At 41.3% G+C, this 23,670-nt stretch overlaps 1 protein-coding gene across 1 annotated transcript; it reads left to right on the forward strand.

Annotated features, from left to right (window-relative positions):
* The first annotated feature begins 367 nt into the window (after positions 1-367).
* Positions 368-10,114, forward strand: LOC120983843 (putative ubiquitin domain-containing protein TINCR). Its single transcript, XM_040413240.1, has 2 exons — positions 368-739; positions 9,758-10,114. Exons 1-2 carry the CDS (start codon positions 477-479, stop codon positions 9,759-9,761), a joined length of 267 nt encoding a protein of 88 aa, XP_040269174.1. The 5' UTR covers positions 368-476; the 3' UTR covers positions 9,762-10,114.
* Positions 10,115-23,670: the final 13,556 nt, after the last annotated feature.

Here is a 23,670-nt window from a genome sequence, read left to right on the forward strand (position 1 = left end):
TAATTTTGATTTGACTGTTTTCTGGTTAATATTATTATATGAACCCTTATACATTCACCAAAAGTGTAAATATAATGGAGAATAAGAAAATTTTACTAAGCATATTTTACATAAATGTTTTTAGTGTAATGGATCAAGTCATTTAAACCAGCACTAGCATCCTCTCTGTAGTAATAGGGCATCCACCAGTATTGTACTTTATAGTGACTTTATTTTCACTTACTTTACTCCAAAGTTACTATCCTGTGATTGAAGTTAACAAGCAAACCTGAAATGTTCATGGATTGGTTCAGGTGAGTGTGACTATGTAATTATGTAATCTCTGTACAGGACTATACATGCCTTGTAAGCACATAAGTACACATTAAGAATGCAGTTAATACCAGTCAGACAAGAAATACCAGGCATTCATTTATTCACGTTCTTCTTTAAGGTTCGGCCTTTTCTTTGCTTCAAAATGCCTAAAACACATTGATATGGAAAAGCTAAGAAGATTAAGTTTACATTGGGTCAAGTTTGAGATATTAGTTCATGTTCCTGAAGATTGTCAAATGTTTCCAGTGAGCGTCAGGCCAGCGGACACTATAAAGGACCTTAGAGTGAGCCTTGTAAAACAAGGAATTACCTCGTGGAAGAAGCATTTTTCCTACAATGGCAGAGAATTAGGAGAATATGAAACTATTAGAAACCTCAACATCAAAAGTGGAGCTGTTATATTACTTGTTAAGAAAAGTGCAAGGTAGGCAGCATTTTACTAATTACTGATATTATATTTATAATATTAAACATATTTTGATGTAGCAAGCACACGGCTTGAGAGAACACATAGTAATATAAATATTACATGGTATAAATGGGGAACATATATTTCTATAGATTTTTCCTTACCTAAGTAAAAATTATGTAAGTTGTTTTGCGGTATTAACTGTTTTGCATGCCACAAATCTGAAACAGTCATTTGATGTACTAGTTTTTAAGTATTGTCATTTCATATACAACATCCAAAACATACCAAAATGTATCCATAATGCCAATGATTCTATTCTATTCTATTCCAACAAAAACATTAAATTTATTCCTGAAGCTTACCTTAACTCTATGGGTGGGTTCAAACACAGGTTTTGTGGCAGTTTTTCTGGCAGTACCGTACTTTGAGCCAAAGCCAGAAGTTGATCACGCAGGAGAAGTATAAATGGTTTTCCTTATATTTAAAGGAAATGTGTCACCCAAAAATTTATTTGCCAGTTAAAACCAGTTAGCAACATAAATCCTTTTTTTTTTCTAATCTGATTATAATTTTTGACTACGGATTTTTTTATTCTGTTTTCCGGACATTATAATGGGGGCTGCCATCTTGGCCGAACTGTTAACAGCATTTACAAAGCATTAAAATAATTGCTTTACAGCAGCCCCATGGTCCATAGACACAATGGTCAGGAGGGGATCTCACTGACTTCTATGGGAGAGCTTTCTATGCATGCTCTGTGACCTGTGCAGAGGTAATTGTACAAGGAAAGTTTAGATAAGAATTGACAATCACCTATTGTGAAAGGAGAATCCTGACTAATCTACAGTATACTGTACACAGAGGTGATGTCTCCTTATTACAGGCAGGATTATAATAATAGCTGAAGTAAAGTTATCTATATAGACCAAGAAGTAGCGTCAATTATTAAGCTTAGCGACCAGTGTAAAAACTGCAAGAATTTATGTTTTTTGTTTAAATATAGATATTCAAATGGAAAATTAAAAATAACGACTAATGTTGCTCGAGCATCAAAGTGCTCGGGTGCTTGAGTAGAACACCTCGGGGTGCTCGGGTGCTCGAGTAGAACTGCTCGGGTGCTCTACAGAGCACCCGAGCACAATGGAAGTCAATGGAAGAACCCGAGCATTAAACCAGGCGCCCACTGCTCTGAAGAGGGGATGGTGTCTGGTTCACAGGAAAAGGTCAGAAATTGATGGAAACACCACTAAAATGGTTCGGGAACAGCATGGGGAGGATGTCTGGATGCATCTTGGACTCCTAGGTCGCTGCTGGGAACGATGTTGTCCGAGTAGTATGCCAAATTTACAGACTGACAATAATACGCACAAAACCGAAGATAAAATCGATTTTAGAGGAAAAATTGTTAGGAAACCTTCTTTCCTGTATATTTACTTGTATATAAAGTGCAAGTGCTGCCAAAAATTACAAGGAAGAGGCACTCCGATACAACCTGTATATCACATAATGGAGGGCATCATTCACATTGTGGTACAATTGTTCAGGTAGTGGGACTCCTACACTCATAAAGCATATGCACTAAGTGAAAGGGCTGCCAAAAATTAAAAGGAACCGGCACTCCAATACACCCTTTATTACACATAAAGGAGGGCATCATACACACCCTTGAAAAATTATGATTGATGGCCTGCTGGTGACACTCAAAAACATTATAACCAAGGGCCTGCCGGTTACCCTCTAAAACATTATGGGCGAGGGCCTGCTGCTGAGCTGACCATGGGAAAAATTATGGGTGAGGGCCTACTGCTAAGCTGACCATCTAAAACAAATTTAGGGGCAAGGGCCTGCTGCTGAGCTGACCATCTAAAACATTAGGGGTGAGGGTCTTCTGCTGAGCTGACTCTAAAACATTAACAGATAGTGCCTGCTTCTGATCTGACCATCTAAAACCTTATGGTCGAGGGCCTGCTGCTGAGCTGACTCTCTAAAACATTAGGGGCGAGTGCTTGCTGCTGAGCTGACCATCGAAAAAATTATGGTTGAGGGCCTGCTGTTGAGCTGACCATTGAAAATTTATGGTTGAGGGCCTGCTGCTAAGCTGACCATCGAAAAAATTATGGTTGAGTGCCTGCTACTGAGCTGACCATCGAAAAAATTATGGTTGAGGGCCTGCTGCTGAGCTGACCATTGAAAAATTATGGTTGAGGGCCTGCTGCTAAGCTGACCATCGAAAAAATTATGGTTGAGTGCCTGCTACTGAGCTGACCATCGAAAAAATTATGGTTGAGGGCCTGCTGCTGAGCTGACCCTCTAAAACATTAGGAGCGAGGGCAGCCTAATAAGCATGTTGATATGATGGAGGAGGAGGACAAGAAAAGGAAGATTGAACCATATACCCTTTTTTGTGGTGGAAGGGGTGCATGGGAATACAGTGTATTCAATACACCATAAAAGCCACATTTAAAGTGCATTTATGTTCAGCCGCTTTCCTCTGGTGGAGTAGAGAAGTCAGGGGAAATCCAGGCCTTGTTCATTTTGATAAGAGTCAACCTGTCAGCATTTTCATTTTACAGTTGGATGCACTTATCAGTTATTATGCCCCCGGCCAGCAGCACTAAATACGCTGGCGGCAGGGCAGGCCAGCACCTCCAAGGCGTAGAGCGCCAGTTTGCGCCACGTGTCCAGCTTGGACACCCAATAGTTGTAAGGCACAGAGGGATCATTGAGGACGCTGACACAATCTTCTACGTACTCCTTTACCATCTTCCAAAACTTTTCACTCCTTGTGACACTAGGCCGGCATCAGGGTGAGGTTGCTGGCGGGGTGTCATGAAACTGTCCCAGGCCTTGGAGAGTGTTGCCCTGCCTCTGTTGGAACTGCTGTGTGTTCCCCTCGTTTCCTCTCCTTGGTTGCCCGAATAACTTTGTACTCTGCTGCCAGCATTGTCAGCTGGAAATTTTTGGAGCAATTTTTCCACAAGGACCTTTTGGTATTGCACCATTTTGCTAGTCCTCTCCACCACAGGAATGAGAGATGAGAAGTTCTCTTTGTAGCGGGGGTCGAGAAGGGTGAACAACCAGTAATCGGTGTTGGCCAAAATGCGTATAACGCGAGGGTCACGGGAAAGGCAGCAGAAAGTAAAGTCAGCCATGTGTGCCAGAGTCCCAACAGACAAGACTTCGCAGGAGGATGACTCTCAATCTCCTCATCCTCTTTCTCCTCTTCAGCCCATCCACGCTGAACAGATGGAATAAACCTTCTGTGGGTACTACCCTCTGTAGCGGAGGCAACCGTCTCCTGCTTCTCCTCATCATCATCCAATTCGCGCTGAGAAGACGAACAGAGGGTGGTCTGGCTATCACCCTGTGTCTTCCCCCATTTTCACCTTTTCCACATGCAAAGCGTCCGCCTTCATTGTGAGCAGCGAGCGTTTCAGTAGACACAGAAGTGGGATGGTTACGCTGATAATAGCGGCATCGCCGCTCACCATCTGTGTTGATTCCTCAAAGTTACTGCTCACAAAGCCTGGCCAACATGTGGAACGTGGAGTTCCAGTGTGTGCTTACGTCGCACAACAGTTTGCGAGCTGGCAATTTCAATCGCTGCTGCAGCGTCGCCAGACCGGCGGCAGCTGTAGATTACTTTCTGAAATGGGCACACATGCGGCGCACCTTCACCAGTAGCTCAGGCAAATTTGGGTAGGTTTTGAGAAACCGCTGAACCACTAAGTTTAAGACGTGGGCTAGGCATGGGATGTGTGTGAGCTTGCCGAGCTCCAAAACCGCCACCAAGTTACGCCATTATCAGACACAACCATGCCTGGTTGTAGGTTGAGTGGCGAGAGCCACAGTTCAGACTGGTCTCTTATCCCCTGTCACAGCTCTGCGGCGGTATGCTGTTTGTCCCCTAAGTATATCAGCTTCAGCGTGGCCTATTGCCACTTCCCCACTGCAGTGCTACACTGCTTCCAGCTACCGACTGTTGACTGACTGGTGCTGCACGTGGATAATTCGGAGGTGGAAGTGGAGGAGGAGGGGGAGAAGGAGAAGTAGGGATTGGAGCCACTAACATAAGTGCTGGCGAAAACCCTGATCGACGTAGGGCCCGCAATCCTTTGCGTCGGTAGCACCTGTGCCATCCCAGGGTACGACTTGCTCCCGGCCTCCACAAGATTCACCCAGTGTGCCGTCAGGGAAATGTAGCATCCCTGGCCGATTGCACTTGTCCATGTGTCCGTGGTTAAGTGGACCTTCCCAGTAACTGCGTTGGTCAGGGCACCTGTGATGTTACGGGACACAAGTTGGTGTAAGACCGACACGGCACACCTTGAAAAATAGTGGCGGGTGGGGACTGCGTAACGTAGCACGGCCGCCGACATCAGGCTGCGGAAGGCCTCAGTGTCCACAAACCTAAATGGCAACATTTCCAGGACCAGTAATTTCGAAAGCTGCACATATAGTGCTATGGCCTGTGGGTGGGTGGCTGGCGCTTTCGTTCAAATGCCTGGGGTAATGACATTTGGACGCTGCACTGGGACACAGAAGTGGATGTGCTAGCTGATATTGCTTTGTTGCTTGAGAAGGTCCAGGTGCAGGGCGGGAGGCATCCGGGCCTGCGTCTTGGACAGAGGATTGGCCAGCATGTAACACAGGGGAAAAGGAGGCAGTGGTGTGACCCGCAGACACTGATTGTGGACCCAAGTGTTCAGCCCACCTATTAGGGTGCTTTGAGGCCATGTGGCGGATCATGCTGGTGGTGGTGAGGTTGCTAGTGTTCACGCCCCTGCTCATTTTGGTACGGCACAGGTTGCAAATGACAATTCTTTTATCGTCCGCACTTTCCTCAAAAAAGCGCCAGACTGAGGAACACCTACCCCGTGGCAAGGGAGATTGCCGCAAGGGGGTGCTCCAGGGAACAGTTGCGGCTCTGTTTGGTGTGGCCCGCCTTCTCCCTTTCGCCACCCCACTGCCTCTTGCAGCCTGTTGCGGCGCTGCGGATCCCTCCCCCTCTGTACTGCTGTCCTCGCTCGGCTTGCCACCTTTCCAGGTTGGGTCAGTGATTTCATCATCCACTACCTCCTCTTCCACTTCCTCACTCTGGTCATCCTCCTGACTTGTTGACCAAACAACAACCTCATTTATTGACAACTGTGTCTCATCCTCATCATCAACCTCTTGAGACAATAATTGCCGTTGACTTATTGGCAACTGTGTCTCATCATCCTCATCTATCTCGTGAAACACTAATTGCTGTTCCCCACCATCATCTTCTTGTGACTGTGGATGCTCAAGAGTTTGGGCATCAGTGCACACAATCTCTTCATGTCCCTCTTCAAGCGGGCTTGGCAAGAGGCCCAAATCAAGGAATGGCGATGAAAAGAGCTCCTCAGAATATCCAAGTGTGGTATCACTTGTTTGCCAAGACTCTCCATGGTGGAAGGAAGGAGGATCAGGGTGAGGATTCTGTTGACCAGACTCTTGGTTACTGAGACAGGACTTCGTGGAAGACAGGGTGGTGCTTAATCGACTGGAAGCATTATCTGCTGCAATCCAACCGACCACCTGGTCGCACTGGTGTGACTTCGAGAGTGGTGTCCTGCGTGGCCCTACAAACTGGGACATGAAGCTAGGTATTATGGATGAGTGTGATTCTTGTGCTCTGGCAGCAGCCACAGTTTCACCGTGCCCAGGGCCATGGCCTCTGTGTGCACCATCAGCAGCACGGCCAATTCACCATCCCTTACTGTTCGCCTTCTTCATATTATATATATTATTATATAGGTATATATGCTTGCAATTATGTCACACGTACAGTAGTGCAGGTTTTGTAAGTGTATGCGCAAATAAATTTAACTGAATGTCACTGATATTTAGGATGTGCAAACGTTATACAGGAGATGTAGCGCAGGTAATTTCGCTGCCACCAGCAGCAGAAATATTAGACTGAATGTCAGTGATATTTATGATGTGCAAACGTTATACAGGAGATGTAGCGCAGGTAATGTCACTGCCACCAGCAGAGAAAAAATTTGACTGAATGTCCCTGATATTTATGATGCCAAAACGTTATACAGGAGATGTAACGCAGGTAATGTCGCTGTCACCAGCTGCGAAAATATTTAACTGAATGTCACTGATATTTAGGATGCGCAAACGTTATACAGGAGATGTAGCGCAGGTAATGTAAATGTCCGCAGCAGACACCGTCTACGTAAAAAGTACACTGGAGGTCACAGATATTTTTAGTATGCAAACACGTTAAACAGGAGATGTAGCGCAGATAATGTCACTGTCCGCAGCATCTACGGAAAAAGTACACTGGATGTCAGATATTTTTAGGCTGAGCACACGTTACACAGGAGATGTAGCGCAGATAATGTCGCTGTCTGCAGCAGCCAAACAATTCCAAGCTATTTAGTGCAGGTTGCGCTAAAAATATATATTGCTGCCAGATACAACAATATTCCTTAAAAGGACTTTTGGGTCTCTAACAATTGCACACAATTTAGCTGCCAGATACAACAATAGTCCGGACTTTTGGGGTTTCTAATCGCACGCAATTTAGCGAAGGTTGCACTAAAAATATATATTGCTGCCAGACACAACAATAGTCCTTAAAAGGACTTTTGGGTCTCTAACACCAACCCTGCCTAACCAAAAAATGCAATTCAATTCCCTACACTATCTGTCCCTTCTACAGCACAGCTCTCCCTGACTAAGACTGGCCGAACCACGTGTCATCGGGTGCTTTATAGCACCCGATGACGTGTTCCGGCCAGCCAATCACTGTAATGCCAGTAACCAACATGGCTACGGCATTACAGTGGGTGGGAGTACTTACCTGCATGTTTATTGGCTGCGTAGCAGCCAACAAACGTGCGGGGAGGTAACTCGATCATGGCGCTCGAGCACACGCGGTATTCGGCCGAACACCGCGATGTGCCGAGCATTCCGATGCTCGAGCCGAACTGGTGTTCGGCCGAGCATGCTCGATCATCACTAATAACCACCAGAAATTCTTTAAAAATGGGATTTAAACAATAGGTTATTTTCTGATTATAGATTCCTTTTAACGTTATCTTCCACCCCACTGCCACAAAAACCTACTGTATATGTCACTCCACCCTTAAAAGAGGCCAAGGCACAGGGCAGTAGCTGGAGCTATATATTGAATACTGAATTGAAAATACCTTGCAAATCTGCAGCCAAATCTGTGGGGGGAAAAACTACATGTGTTACTTCAAAATTTGGGATTTCAAAAGTTATGAACGTGGCATCTGAGGGGTACAATGATGGGGAGCAGCACAACCACCGCACCCTGTCATTGCACCCACTACTTACAAAGAAATGAGCTTTGTGATGAAGTAATTCGTCACAAAGCAAATCTTTTTGTAAAATTTGGCGAATCAAATTTTTTAATACTTCGCTCATCTCTACTTGCACCATTACCTATTGACAACATCCCTCATAAAGAAGATAATCTTTTCTAACACTTTTTAATGACTGTTTTATACCATTTCAGTCATAAAAAGCCACTCTACAGCCTTAGGCCTCATGCACACGACCGTTGTTCGGGTCCGCATCTGACCCGCAGTTTTTACGGCTCGGATGCGGACTTCCGTTGCACCATTCCAAGGCCCCGCAAAAAAAATATAGCATGTCCAATTCTTGTCCGTTTTTGCGGACTGCAAAAAAACGGAACGGTCGTGTGCATGAGGACTTAGGCTACAATCTTTACATGTTTCAATATTTTTAGCCAAAGACTGTAGTCATGAATAGTGTTGGGCGCGAATATTCGAATCACGAATTTTAATCGCAAATATCGCCACTTCAAGAATTCGCGAAGATTTAGAATATGGCGCTATATATTCGTATTCGCGAATATTCTAGATTTTACTTAATCTGAACCCATGATCCCTCCCTGCTTCTTGCTTGTGGGTCAATGAGAAGGCTACAATGTCTTTGTCTGAGCTTAGCAACATCCCTAGCAACCAATAGGAAAGTTGCCTACCGCTTCCTATATAAGATCCTCCCAAGCAGCCATTTTATGCTGTTTTTTGCAGTTTTGAGAGAGACATCAGTGTCATTGTTGTGCTCTGTGCTTTCCACTCATTACATTAGATAAATAGTTAGTTAGTTAGCTTATATAAATATAATACAGATAGTTAGTGGGAGATAGTCAGTGTAGGTTAGATCGTGATATAGTGTAGCTGTCCATACATACATACTACAGACATAGTGCTGTGATGTCACAAGTTCACAACAATACTTAGTGCACCAATCAGTAATATGTAGTCAGACCTGCTAAAATGTGAAGTTGCACGTATTGCGCCAAAATATGTGCATCATTAATTGCCGATTTGCGAAATTGCGAATATATTGGAGCACTCTATCTGCATATAAAGCTATTGTAATGTTCTGCCGTGCCAACCATTTTCTCCAGTCTCAGGAAACTTCTAGCAGCTTGAAAAATTTAGCAAAAGTGACCCACGCCTGTATTACATTGTTGACTTTCGCAATCAAGAAAATAATGGCAAATTCTCAAATTCACAAATTTATGACGAATATTTGCCCAAATATTCACGCAACATTGCTAATTCAAATTTTGCCCCTGCCGCTCATCACTAGTCATGAAAGAAAAAGAAAGGATACAAAGACTTTTGCAGCTCATGTATATTGTATTCACTCCTATGTTTGGATCTAAAAACTGCATCAAAAAATGCGGGTGTGAATCTAGCTCAGGCATCATTCAGAGGATTGTAATATAGTCACATCTCATTGTTAGTTTTCTAACCGTATGCTGATCTAAGTTCAGTTCACTAAAACTGCAAAAACCTCATCCACTAGATTGAAAAAGACCTGGGGAAGAATCTGCACTGAGCGTGATGACGTCACTGCATCCTCCCAGCATGACTTAATTTGTAACAAATCTAACTTGTCAAACTTCGAATTTTTTAAAACTTTGCTCATCTCTAATTGTAAAATGTCTAAAATTATTTCATAATTCACATGTATTTTTTTTTTATACAGGTAAATATTTTTGCATTACATATATATATGTGAAGATGCATGATCATCTAGAAGAGAATTTGGACATCTGAATACAGAAGATGAACTGACTATGCCAGGTCAGATCGAGGACATTATCACGAGTAACGTATTTCATGGGCATTTGTGACTCGAGGTTGAAAGAAAACTTCTGAAATGTGGCAGACATTTTCAATGAAAACCAACCTTCGTATAATGAAAACCGCAAGAAAAAGTATCTTACACCTATCTCTATGATGATAGCACTGTATGTAAATATTTTACAGACTGGACTGACATATATAATAATACATTTTTACACTCTGTTGTAACTGACAGTGTACACGTAACAAAAACAATTGCCAGTATTTGCAAAATGATATTGTTATTTTTTTATTGTTTTTAAACACTAGTAAAAAGCCCAAAATTTCACCTGTTTTTCATTGCATTTTTTTTACATTGAAACATTTTAAGCATGCATCTTTTTCTGGTGTTTTCATGTCCTGTAGAGAAGTCTGGGAAAAAACACAAAAATATGCCATAGCCAGTGCATGTTGCATTTTGAAACAACACAAAAAACAACGAAAAAGATGTAAGCAAAAACATACAGGGGGAATGTGTTAAGATGCAATCAGTTTTGATGTCACTTAGAGTTGGCAAAAGGTGCATCAGATGTAAGAATGGTCACACACTGGAGGTCATTTATTAAGGCTACATTCACACGTCAGTATTTTTCTATATCCCGATTTTCTGTCCGTTTTTTACGGATCCGTTGTTCCTGAAAATGTTTCCGTATGTCATCCGTATGTCATCCGTTTTTTGCGGATCCGCAAAAAACGGAAACATGTATAAATTTCAATAAGCAAATAAAGTTGTTTGGATTTCTTTGAAAAAAAATAAAAAATAATTAAAATTAAAATGTAATTTCCAGGAACGGAATCCGCATAAAACGGATGGACCTTAAATGTAAGCCATCTTCCTTGCTGGCTTACATTTAGACCATTTTGTATGCCAACAGGCGTAGAAAATGATGAATGAGACCAGCCAGGCCGTCCCCTTTCCCCACCCATGTAACGCCCCTTTTTTAGACCTGGCGTGAGCAGAGAAAAGTCGCAGATTGCGGCGCAAATAACCTTTGCACTGCAATCTGCTCCACAAATACAGGCTAATATAGGCGTATTTCTGATCGTAAATGACCCCCAATGTATGATATATTTGGCACATCTTAAAGTTGTTATTCCACTTTTCCTATGCTATTCTCCTTGCTGGGGTGCATTTGCTACTTTTTTTGCATCTGATACTTCTCTCGTTTGTATTCACACCTATTTTTAGCTCAAAAGACTGCATCAAAAACTGTCACAAAAACTACTTATCTGATGCTAGCCTTAAACAGATCTAGGCTTTACCTTGCCTATGCCAGTTTCACTCGAGTAACGGTGGGAAAAAGCACAAGGGAGGAAGAAGAAGGATGCTCACATGACCCTAAGAGGAAATGGGTGGGGGGAAAGCCTTGCCCTGATTGACTCACAGAACAACAGACAGCCTTGATGAGCCAATCAGTGATGCAACAGGCAAGGAGGTGCCCTTGGAGAAAACAACGAAAAAGATGTAAGCAAAAACATACAGGGGGAATGTGTTAAGATGCAATCAGTTTTGATGTCACTTAGAGTTGGCAAAAGGTGCATCAGATGTAAGAATGGTCACACACTGGAGGTCATTTATTAAGGCTACATTCACACGTCAGTATTTTTCTATATCCCGATTTTCTGTCCGTTTTTTACGGATCCGTTGTTCCTGAAAATGTTTCCGTATGTCATCCGTTTTTTGCAGATCCGCAAAAAACGGAAACATGTATAAATTTCAATAAGCAAATAAAGTTGTTTGGATTTCTTTGAAAAAAAATAAAATAAAATTAAAATTAAAATGTAATTTCCAGGAACGGAATCCGCATAAAACGGATGACATACGTAATGACATCCGAATGTCTTCCGTTTTTTGCGGATCCATTGACTTTGTATTGTACCAGGATCCGAATTTTGCGGAAAAGAATAGGACATGTTTCATATTTAAACGGACATTCGGAACGGAACAACGGAAACGGACAGCACACATTGTGCTGTCCGATTTTTTCCAGGACCCATTGAAAATGAATGGGTCCAGATCTGGTCCAGATCTGTTCCGCAAAAAACGGAACAGATCAGGAAAGAAAAAACGGACGTGTGAATGGACCTTAAGACTGGCGTTTTAGTCTTAATAAGCTCCTGCGCTGGCAGTGGATCTGCTGAAGTTATATAGAGGCGCCGACCTTTATATCATTTTGGCGTATCCAGCGCCTGTCTAAGGCTACATTCACACGTCAGTATTTTTCTATATCCCGATTTTCTGTCCGTTTTTTACGGATCCGTTGTTCCTGAAAATGTTTCCGTATGTCATCCGTTTTTTGCGGATCCGCAAAAAACGGAAACATGTATAAATTTCAATAAGCAAATAAAGTTGTTTGGATTTCTTTGAAAAAAAAATAAATAAATGTAATTTCCAGGAACGGAATCCGCATAAAACGGATGACATACGTAATGACATCCGAATGTCTTCCGTTTTTTGCGGATCCATTGACTTTGTATTGTACCAGGATCCGAATTTTGCGGAAAAGAATAGGACATGTTTCATATTTAAACGGACATGCGGAACGGTACAACGGAAATGGACAGCACACATTGTGCTGTCCGATTTTTTCCAGGACCCATTGAAAATGAATGGGTCCAGATCTGGTCCAGATCTGTTCTGCAAAAAACGGAACAGATCAGGAAAGAAAAAACGGACGTGTGAATGGACCTTAAATGTAAGCCAGCTTCCTTGCTGGCTTACATTTAGACCATTTTGTATGCCAACAGGCGTAGAAAATGATGAATGAGACCAGCCAGGCCCTTTCCCCGCCCATGTAACGCCCCTTTTTTAGACCTGGCGTGAGCAGAGAAAAGTCGCAGATTGCGGCGCAAATAACCTTTGCACTGCAATCTGCTCCACAAATACAGGCTAATATAGGCGTATTTCTGATCGTAAATGACCCCCAATGTATGATATATTTGGCACATCTTAAAGTTGTTATTCCACTTTTCCTATGCTATTCTCCTTGCTGGGGTGCATTTGCTACTTTTTTTGCATCTGATACTTCTCTCGTTTGTATTCACACCTATTTTTAGCTCAAAAGACTGCATCAAAAACTGTCACAAAAACTACTTATCTGATGCTAGCCTTAAACAGATCTAGGCTTTACCTTGCCTATGCCAGTTTCACTCGAGTAACGGTGGGAAAAAGCACAAGGGAGGAAGAAGAAGGATGCTCACATGACCCTAAGAGGAAATGGGTGGGGGGAAAGCCTTGCCCTGATTGACTCACAGAACAACAGACAGCCTTGATGAGCCAATCAGTGATGCAACAGGCAAGGAGGTGCCCTTGGAGAAAACAACGAAAAAGATGTAAGCAAAAACATACAGGGGGAATGTGTTAAGATGCAATCAGTTTTGATGTCACTTAGAGTTGGCAAAAGGTGCATCAGATGTAAGAATGGTCACACACTGGAGGTCATTTATTAAGGCTACATTCACACGTCAGTATTTTTCTATATCCCGATTTTCTGTCCGTTTTTTACGGATCCGTTGTTCCTGAAAATGTTTCCGTATGTCATCCGTTTTTTGCAGATCCGCAAAAAACGGAAACATGTATAAATTTCAATAAGCAAATAAAGTTGTTTGGATTTCTTTGAAAAAAAATAAAATAAAATTAAAATTAAAATGTAATTTCCAGGAACGGAATCCGCATAAAACGGATGACATACGTAATGACATCCGAATGTCTTCCGTTTTTTGCGGATCCATTGACTTTGTATTGTACCAGGATCCGAATTTTGCGGAAAAGAATAGGACATGTTTCATATTTAAACGGACATGCGGAACGGAACAACGGAAACGGACAGCACACATTGTGCTGTCCGATTTTTTCCAGGACCCATTGAAAATGAATGGGTCCAGATCTGGTCCAGATCTGTTCCGCAAAAAACGGAACAGATCAGGAAAGAAAAAACGGACGTGTGAATGGACCTTAAGACTGGCGTTTTAGTCTTAATAAGCTCCTGCGCTGGCAGTGGATCTGCTGAAGTTATATAGAGGCGCCGACCTTTATATCATTTTGGCGTATCCAGCGCCTGTCTAAGGCTACATTCACACGTCAGTATTTTTCTATATCCCGATTTTCTGTCCGTTTTTTACGGATCCGTTGTTCCTGAAAATGTTTCCGTATGTCATCCGTTTTTTGCGGATCCGCAAAAAACGGAAACATGTATAAATTTCAATAAGCAAATAAAGTTGTTTGGATTTCTTTGAAAAAAAAATAAATAAATGTAATTTCCAGGAACGGAATCCGCATAAAACGGATGACATACGTAATGACATCCGAATGTCTTCCGTTTTTTGCGGATCCATTGACTTTGTATTGTACCAGGATCCGAATTTTGCGGAAAAGAATAGGACATGTTTCATATTTAAACGGACATGCGGAACGGTACAACGGAAATGGACAGCACACATTGTGCTGTCCGATTTTTTCCAGGACCCATTGAAAATGAATGGGTCCAGATCTGGTCCAGATCTGTTCTGCAAAAAACGGAACAGATCAGGAAAGAAAAAACGGACGTGTGAATGGACCTTAAATGTAAGCCAGCTTCCTTGCTGGCTTACATTTAGACCATTTTGTATGCCAACAGGCGTAGAAAATGATGAATGAGACCAGCCAGGCCCTTTCCCCGCCCATGTAACGCCCCTTTTTTAGACCTGGCGTGAGCAGAGAAAAGTCGCAGATTGCGGCGCAAATAACCTTTGCACTGCAATCTGCTCCACAAATACAGGCTAATATAGGCGTATTTCTGATCGTAAATGACCCCCAATGTATGATATATTTGGCACATCTTAAAGTTGTTATTCCACTTTTCCTATGCTATTCTCCTTGCTGGGGTGCATTTGCTACTTTTTTTGCATCTGATACTTCTCTCGTTTGTATTCACACCTATTTTTAGCTCAAAAGACTGCATCAAAAACTGTCACAAAAACTACTTATCTGATGCTAGCCTTAAACAGATCTAGGCTTTACCTTGCCTATGCCAGTTTCACTCGAGTAACGGTGGGAAAAAGCACAAGGGAGGAAGAAGAATGATGCTCACATGACCCTAAGAGGAAATGGGTGGGGGGAAAGCCTTGCCCTGATTGACTCACAGAACAACAGACAGCCTTGATGAGCCAATCAGTGATGCAACAGGCAAGGAGGTGCCCTTGGAGAATGAGCAGAACGTCATTCTGTGTTGGGCTGCGAATGAGGGTGGATGGATGTGGCAATGTCTGATAGAAAATGATCTTAGGGACAGTGTATAGTCACATTCAAGCTTCCATTCTAGTGTGAGGGAAAGTAAAGTGAAAGGTGTGCCTGGCATTGCCTTCTAGCTGCAATTACTGCCCTATAACATAGCCTCAATTGTTGCAGGACCTCAAAAGCAGCTACCTGCAAGAACATTTATTCTTTTCTACCATTTTAACAGCAATACAGTTTATTTATTTATTCTATGTGGTGGTAATAAGCTCAAAACTATAAAACACATGTTTTATCATCCAGATGATAGATAGCATCTGGAATCTCAGTGAAAACACCTGAAATACAAGTCCTAAATCTGTGTCAGGGCATCTCCAAACAGCTATACAGAATTCAAGTGTGCAATACAGAATTCTGTGCAATACAGAATTCAAGTGTGCAACATGTGTCTTATAATACAGAGGGAAGTGAAATTATAGTCTGAAATCTGTGTCAAGGCATCTCCAGTTCAATATTTAAATAACAATATATATGTGTCTTACAGTACAAGCGGTAGAATTTTAAATCTCTGAGTGAAAACATAAAATTCTAGTGTCAGGACATTTCCAGATACTTTGATTTATTTTTTGGGGGGTCATTTGGAAAAATAGCAATATCTGTCTTACAATACAGAGGGTAGCGGTTTAAATATCTGAATGAAAACATGATAAAAATACTAGTCCGAAATCTGTGTCAGGACATCTCCAGACAGTTTAACATTTTTTTGCAAAATATAACAATACAGAATACATGGTGTAAAGTGTGTCCTAAAATTACAGAGTAGAATCTCTGAGTAAAAACACGATAAAAACGAATCAGAAATTTGTGTCAGGGCATCTTCAGACAGTTCAATGTTTTTTTTGTTTTGTTTTTTTGCAAACTATAGCAATACAGAATACAAGTGTATAAAATAATGAGAGAGAAGAAGTAATGAATCGCACATCCACTGCTAATGCTATGATCTCATCCCTGCATTTCTGCAGGAGACAGCACTGAATAGCGCATGTGTACTACCTCCATGCTACATGCTAAATGAGGCATTTGTGTACATTTTGATCAAAAGGCAATAAGCCCACTCATCACACCAAGGTTGCCTCTATGAGTGGCTCCTAACCTAAAATTTGCTAACTAGTGGTCCCGAAGGACCTATTTACGTTCTTGGATCAAGTACTGTTTTTTCTTTTAAAACTTCACTTTTATTTTATTATTTTAATAAATTCTGTCCTTTTATTCAAGTATTCATATTATTACTATGCTACAGACATGTTTAAAACTATCAGTGATGCGGAATGGCTCTAGATTCTTTGCTCTTAGTGATATATATTCTTATAGTAGTACATAGCATTTACTGTGACCTTCTTAATATATGGCTCTTTTTTCCTCCTATTCGTGTGTGGCACCTATTGAGAACAGGGGGGGGGGAGAGGGGGAGGACAGGAGGAGAGGAGGGAGGGTGCCCTCCCTCCTCTCCTCCTCTCCTCCTGTCCTCCCCCTCTTCCCCCCCCCTTCCTGTTCTCAATAGGTGCCACACACGAATAGGAGGAAAAAAGAGCCATATATTAAGAAGGTCGCAGTAAATGCTATGTACTACTATAAGAATATATATCACTAAGAGCAAAGAATCTAGAGCCATTCCGCATCACTGATAGTTTTAAACACGTCTGTAGCATAGTAATAATATGAATATTTGAATAAAAGGACAGTATTTATTAAAATAATAAAATAAAAGTGAAGTTTTAAAAGAAAAAACAGTACTTGATCCAAGAACGTAAATAGGTCCTTCGGGACCACTAGTTAGCAAATGTAAAGTCTAAAACGTTGACAAGTACTGTGAGGTCAAAAGCTATAAAAATTTGCTAACCTAAAATTGGCGCGGCGCTGCACGGCGGCCGCCAGCGCTGTAGCGCCATCCCGGCCGGCGGCGGGACCCAGTGGCCAAACAGCACCCCTGCTGCTTGACCATGCCATACCTAGCTCTGGGTCCCACCAACCAGCCAGGAAAACAGCACAGCGGCCCCCATGCAGCAGCGCACCATGTGAACAGTTGTCAAGGCTCACCTGCTCTGAAGCTCACAGGAACTCCAACTAAGAGCATGATAGGCTAATTTAACCCCTACTACTGAATACTAGTGTTCCAAGTATCTCTGATAAAACAGAGGGTAGTGTTTTAAATCTCTGAGTGAAAACATGAAATACTAGTCTGAAATACAGTGTCTTGCAAAAGTATTTACCGCCCTTGACTTTTTTTGTGTTTTGGTGCCTCACAACCTGGAATTAACATGGATTGTTTGAGGATTTGCATCATTTAATTTACAGAACATGCCCACAACTTGAGATTCTTATTTTTTTTTTATTGTGTAGCAAACAACAAATAGCACAAAATGACAGTCTAATCACCCCCTAAAGTCAACACTTTGTAGAGCCACCTTTTGCGGCAATCACAGCTCGAAACGTGAAATACTAGTCCTAAATCTGTGTCAATAATCTCAAAGTAGGTTGACAACTTGTGTTTTATACTAGAGAAAGCTTTTTCTAGATTTTGCACATTTGAACACACATAAGACATTAGGCCCAAATCTGTTAGTGGTGCTGATACTGCATTATTTCCTAAGTCAATTGTGAGTAGCAGTGTCTTCATTGTTTGTGAAAAAGGAAGGACATTTTATTGCTCCTCTCTGTCTTTAAAGGCTATGTACAACTTTTTTATGATTGCATTCAAATCATTTTGGGCTAAAAATAATTTTTTCAATTGGTCTTTATTAAAATATATTCAGCCCTTCTGTCACAAATGATTAATTGTCAAGCTCTGTGAATGGTACTTTCACTTTCAGTTTGTGCGGGTCACCTAATAAACCTTATCTTTAAATCTTTACATTACTAAAAGGTCATAAACACTTTTTTAAGCCACATTCTTATCAATAAGATAAAAACTGAGCTATATTGAGTGTTTAGGAGGTCAGAGATCAGAGATAAAGGTCAGCTGAGCTGCCTGATGGAAAGAGTAAAAATAAATAGCCTGCTACTAGAAATTCCCAAAGCTGTATAGAGAAAGGGGAAAATCCTTAATAAAGACCAATTGAAAAATATATTTTTTAGCTCAAAATGAGTACAATACAATAACAAAATGCCCCCAAAGATGTATATAACCTATGAGTTCCAGAAAACAGACTTGCAAACGGTTCCATACTTTATACTTTATGTGACTGCGTTCATTTGGCCTAAAATGTAAAATGGAATGCTTTCAAACAAAAGGTCCAGGGCCATGCCTTGTTCTCCCAGAGCCAGAATGTAGGTAATGGCAGCACCAGCTATGTGGCTAGTAGTAGTAGTAGTAGTAGTAGTAGTAGTAGTTAGCCGCAGGTGTCCCTGGCTTCAGAAAGTCGCAACCTTATCATTGAGGAGAAATAGGATGAGATTGTGGATTGGATGGCTCCATTCTCCTCTCATTCACAGCAGGATGACATGGAGGTGACTTATGAGTCTGACACCGTGCCGTGGAGCAAGGGGTCACCAAGTTCCTCCTGCTTGCAGCCCCAGAGAAGGCTTTCAGTGGAGTCTTCTTTGTCCTTACTGTCCCTTCCTAGTGGGACATGTCCTTTTTGCTAAGTGGCAAGAAAACCCCAAAACACCCTATGGCAAATAGTCAAGAGAATCTCCCAGTTGATGACTTGTGTGAGAGCAGTCAGCATTTGGACTGTCCTGAGGAGAAGGTTCAGGAGAAAGCAGGGGACCCTATACATAGCTATGTTCTTGGTGGTAATATTAGGGACCGTAGCCATGATATTGGCGGTGGAGGTAGCAACAGTGTCAGTCGGGGTAAATGCAGAGCAGGAGACCACCATGATATCTCAAAGTCTAATAAAAGTGACAGTGAGGATGAGGACTCCAATGATGATTGTGTGTGGGACAGGACCTTGAAATTAGATTGGGATGCTGAGGAGGCAACATCAGAGGAGGAGGGTGTGTGACAGGCGCAGCACTATGAAGTGCCTTCTGCGCTGTGGCATTAGAAGAATTTTGATATCTCTCACTTTTAGTCTAATCAGACTGTCTATTACTCTATAATTCCTCTAGCGCCGTTCTATGGAAACATTAGGTTTAAAGAGCACACCAAATGCTTCAAATAACTTCTTTATTAACTTAAACTTTTCTTCATATACAAACCAGATTCCAAAAAAGTTGGGACACTAAACAAATTGTGAATAAAAACTGAATGCAATGATGTGGAGATGGCAAATGTCAATATTTTATTTGTAATAGAACGTAGATGACAGATCAAACGTTTAATCCGAGTAAATGTATCATTTTAAAGGAAAAAAACGTTGATTCCAATATTCACGGTGTCAACAAATCCCCAAAAAGTTGGGAAAAGTAGCAATAAGAGGCTGGAAAAAGTAAATTTGAGCATAATGAAGAGCTGGAAGACCAATTAACACTAATTAGGTCAATTGGCAACATGATTGGGTATAAAAAGAGCTTCTCAGAGTGGCAGTGTCTCTCAGAAGCCAAGATGGGTAGAGGATCACCAATTCCCACAATGTTGCGCAGAAAGATAGTGGAGCAATATCAGAAAGGTGTTACCCAGCGAAAAATTGCAAAGACTTTGCATCTATCATCATCAACTGTGCATAACATCATCCGAAGATTCAGAGAATCTGGAACAATCTCTGTGCGTAAGGGTCAAGGCCGTAAAACCATACTGGATGCCCGTGATCTCCGGGCCCTTAAACGACACTGCACCACAAACAGGAATGCTACTGTAAAGGAAATCACAGAATGGGCTCAGGAATACTTCCAGAAACCATTGTCAGTGAACACAATCCACCGTGCCATCCGCCGTTGCCAGCTGAAACTCTACAGTGCAAAGAAGAAGCCATTTCTAAGCAAGATCCACAAGCTCAGGCGGTTTCACTGGGCCAGGGATCATTTAAAATGGAGTGTGGCAAAATGGAAGACTGTTCTGTGGTCAGACGAGTCATGATTCTTTTTGGAAATCTGGGACGCCATGTCATCCGGACCAAAGAGGACAAGGAAAACCCAAGTTGTTATCAACGCTCAGTTCAGAAGCCTGCATCTCTGATAGTATGGGGTTGCATGAGTGTGTGTGGCATGGGCAGCTTGCATGTCTGGAAAGGCACCATCAATGCAGAAAAATATATTCAGGTTCTAGAACAACATATGCTCCCATCCAGACGCCATCTCTTTCAGGGAAGACCCTGCATTTTTCAACAAGATAATGCCAGACCACATTCTGCATCAATCACAACATCATGGCTGCGTAGGAGAAGGATCCGGGTACTGAAATGGCCAGTCTGCAGTCCAGATCTTTCACCTATAGAGAACATTTGGCGCATCATAAAGTGTAAGGTGCAACAAAGAAGGCCCAAGATGATTGAACAGTTAGAGGCCTGTATTAGACAAGAATGGGAGAGCATTCCTATTTCTAAACTTGAGAAACTGGTCTCCTCGGTCCCCAGACGTCTGTTGAGTGTTGTAAGAAGAAGGGGAGATGCCACACAGTGGTGAAAATGGCCTTGTCCCAACTTTTTGGGGATTTGTTGACACCATAAAATTCTGATTCAACATATTTTTCCCTTAAAATGGTACATTTTCTCAGTTTAAACTTTTGTTCCGTGATTTATGTTCTATTCTGAATAAAATATTAGAAGTTGGCACCTCCACATCATTGCATCAGTTTTTATTCACGATTTGTATAGTGTCCCAACTTTTTTGGAATCCGGTTTGTATAACACTGCAGCAGATAGTCCATATACAAAACACGTGTTGAAAGGATATCACAAAATGGCGTTATGCATAAGATGGTGGTTCAACTGTTCAATCTTGTCATTCAACATAAAATGGTGGATATATTTCTCTCTTGAGTATCTGTAATCTGACTTTAAGTTATTTAAGCACTTTATGATCTCTCTGACAGGTATATCTGAGGTCTAACTAATAGTTCACTTGCAGTATGCAGTTAGCAGTGACTATTTGCAGATTGGTTGAGTATGATCTGGAATGGTTGTATGCAATTTGGATTGCAATATGGAATCTGAATGCTTGCAATTGTATGCTTGCAATTGTAGCTTGCAATTTGAAACTTGCAATTGAATTTATATGGTTGCAATTGAATTTGTATGGTTGCAATTGTAGTTTGGTGGAACTGTAAGTAAACACATATATATCTAGTTCAGTATAAAGTTCAAAACACAATACTAACAATATGAATATTATATAACTTGTTTTAAATACCTATATTGGCCTCGTGTTCCCAAAAACTCAGCTCTCAGTGGAGTGAATGACTCTAAAGCTCCTGTCTCTGGGGAATAATGATTTTAGCAGCAGGAGCTGGGGGAATTCCCAGACAAGCTGTGTGGGAGGCTGGCTGTGATTGGTGAAAACTCTTGCTGTATGAGAAGCTGGCTGTGATTGGTCTAGACTTCTGCCCAGTAACAACAGATTAGCACTATGCTTTCTATTGTTTCTGCTGTGTCACTGAGTTTACCTTACATTACTAAATGAATCTTAAAGGCATATTATCTTTTTCTGCTTCTGTGAACACAAAATATAACAGTAATATGACATCCAAAACATGATGTCACGGTAAATAACTCTGCTTTTGTCTTTTTAACACATAAACATAGAAACTGTATTAAGGCTATTGGCAGGTTTAGCTGTATACACATATAAGAAATACTAGCAACCTAGGACAGGTCTTAGCTGGCCACATACACTCCCACCAAAATTACCTATAATTCTATGTTCTTAGTGGTAGGACTTGAACACGAATTTGAGGAATTTTCCATCAGGTTCTCAACTTCCAATTGTCTTTTATCACTCTCAAGTAGAACAACTAACTTCTGTATAGGACGTTCCAACTTGAGTGGAGTAGTGAGACTTTTCCTTTTTTGTCAAGTTTTGAGTCTTCTATTTATAACAACACTCTTCTTACTAGTTTGTCTTCATCCTTTTGAACTTCTAGAACTTTGGCCAATTTCCTTTGACTTCTAGGTAAATCTTCTTCTTTTACTAACACTATATCACCAACTTGGATATTTCTTCTGGGTGATTGCCATTTACTTCTTAGCATAATATTGGCTAAGTACTCTTTCCTCCATCTATTCCAAAACTATTCTGATAGATATTGAACTCTTCGCCATCTCCTTCTGGCATATAAATCCTATTTGGTGAACTTGCCAGGCGCAGTGGCTGTATGTAATCGGACTTAAGGTGAAGTAGATGGTTGGGAGTTAAAGGGTCCAAACTTGTTGGATCCTTAATGTTATCAACTGTAAGTGGACAACTGTTAACAATAGACATTACTGCATGGAATAGGGTCCTAAGTTAAGCATCATCTATTCCTCAGGCGTTCTTTTTCAACACTGAACCTAACACATTTCTCAAAGTTCTGATTTGTCTTTCCCAAACTCCTCCTGTATGGCTTGCATGTGAGGCATTAATATGAAAATCACACTGTTTCTCTAACAAATACTCAGTTACTTTATCGATCTCTTTTAGAGCTTTCTTCAATTCATTCTTTACTCTGACAAAATTAGATCCCTGGTCAGATCTAAGCTCTCTGACAGTACCTCTAATGGCTATGAAACATCTTAAGACATTGATGAATGCGTCAGTTGACATATCTTCTAACATTTCCAGGTGAATTGCTCTGGAACTCAGACATGTAAATATTAGTCCATATCTCTTGTACTCCTTTCTGTTTGGGGATGAATGGGCCAACACAATCCATTCCGCTATAAAGAAATGGTGGTGATGGATTTACACAATCTGCAGTTAAATCTGCCATTCTTTGTTCTTCTGTAGGTCTACGTGCCTTTCTGCAGACTACACATTTACTTATATACTTTGCTATAACTTTGCTTCCTTTCACAATCCAGTAACCACCTTCTCTCAAACAGCTTTGGGTGAAGCTTCTTCCTTGATGCAAGGATATGTTGTGGTAGTGATAAATAATCAATATTGTGAAGGTAGAGTTTTTGGGTAGAATTGCTAGATGCTTCACTCTGCTAGGTAACAATGCATTTTCCAGTCTCCCTCCCACCTTCAGTATACCATCCTGCAGAACAAGATTAAGCTTGTACAATGGGTGGTTGTTTGGAAGCCTTTTAGGTTCTTGATTAAGTCTCTTCAACTCTTCACTGTAGAATCTCTGTTGAATGAGTCTTATGACTGTTCCTTCAGCTTTCATTCTTTCTTCTACATTCAATTATTCCTTCTTTCTGATTCCTTTGCCAAACGTTGAATTCGAGCTACTACGTTTATGACTGTATTCCATTTTGAAAATTTGGCTAGTCTTTCAAGTATGTCATCTTGACACTTGGCAGCAGTGCTCAATGTTTGTACAACTTTTACTTCTGGATCACCCATAGACAATTCTGTGTAACCTTTACTGGGTCTGCTTTCCTTTTCCCAAAGGAACTCTGGGCCTGTGAACCAATTAGAATTTTTCAATTTTGTTACATTCAGGTCTCTTGAAGCATGATCTGCTCGGTTATGCTTTG

This window comes from Bufo bufo, unplaced genomic scaffold (assembly GCF_905171765.1).
Source record: "Bufo bufo unplaced genomic scaffold, aBufBuf1.1, whole genome shotgun sequence".
Lineage (NCBI taxonomy): Eukaryota > Metazoa > Chordata > Amphibia > Anura > Bufonidae > Bufo > Bufo bufo.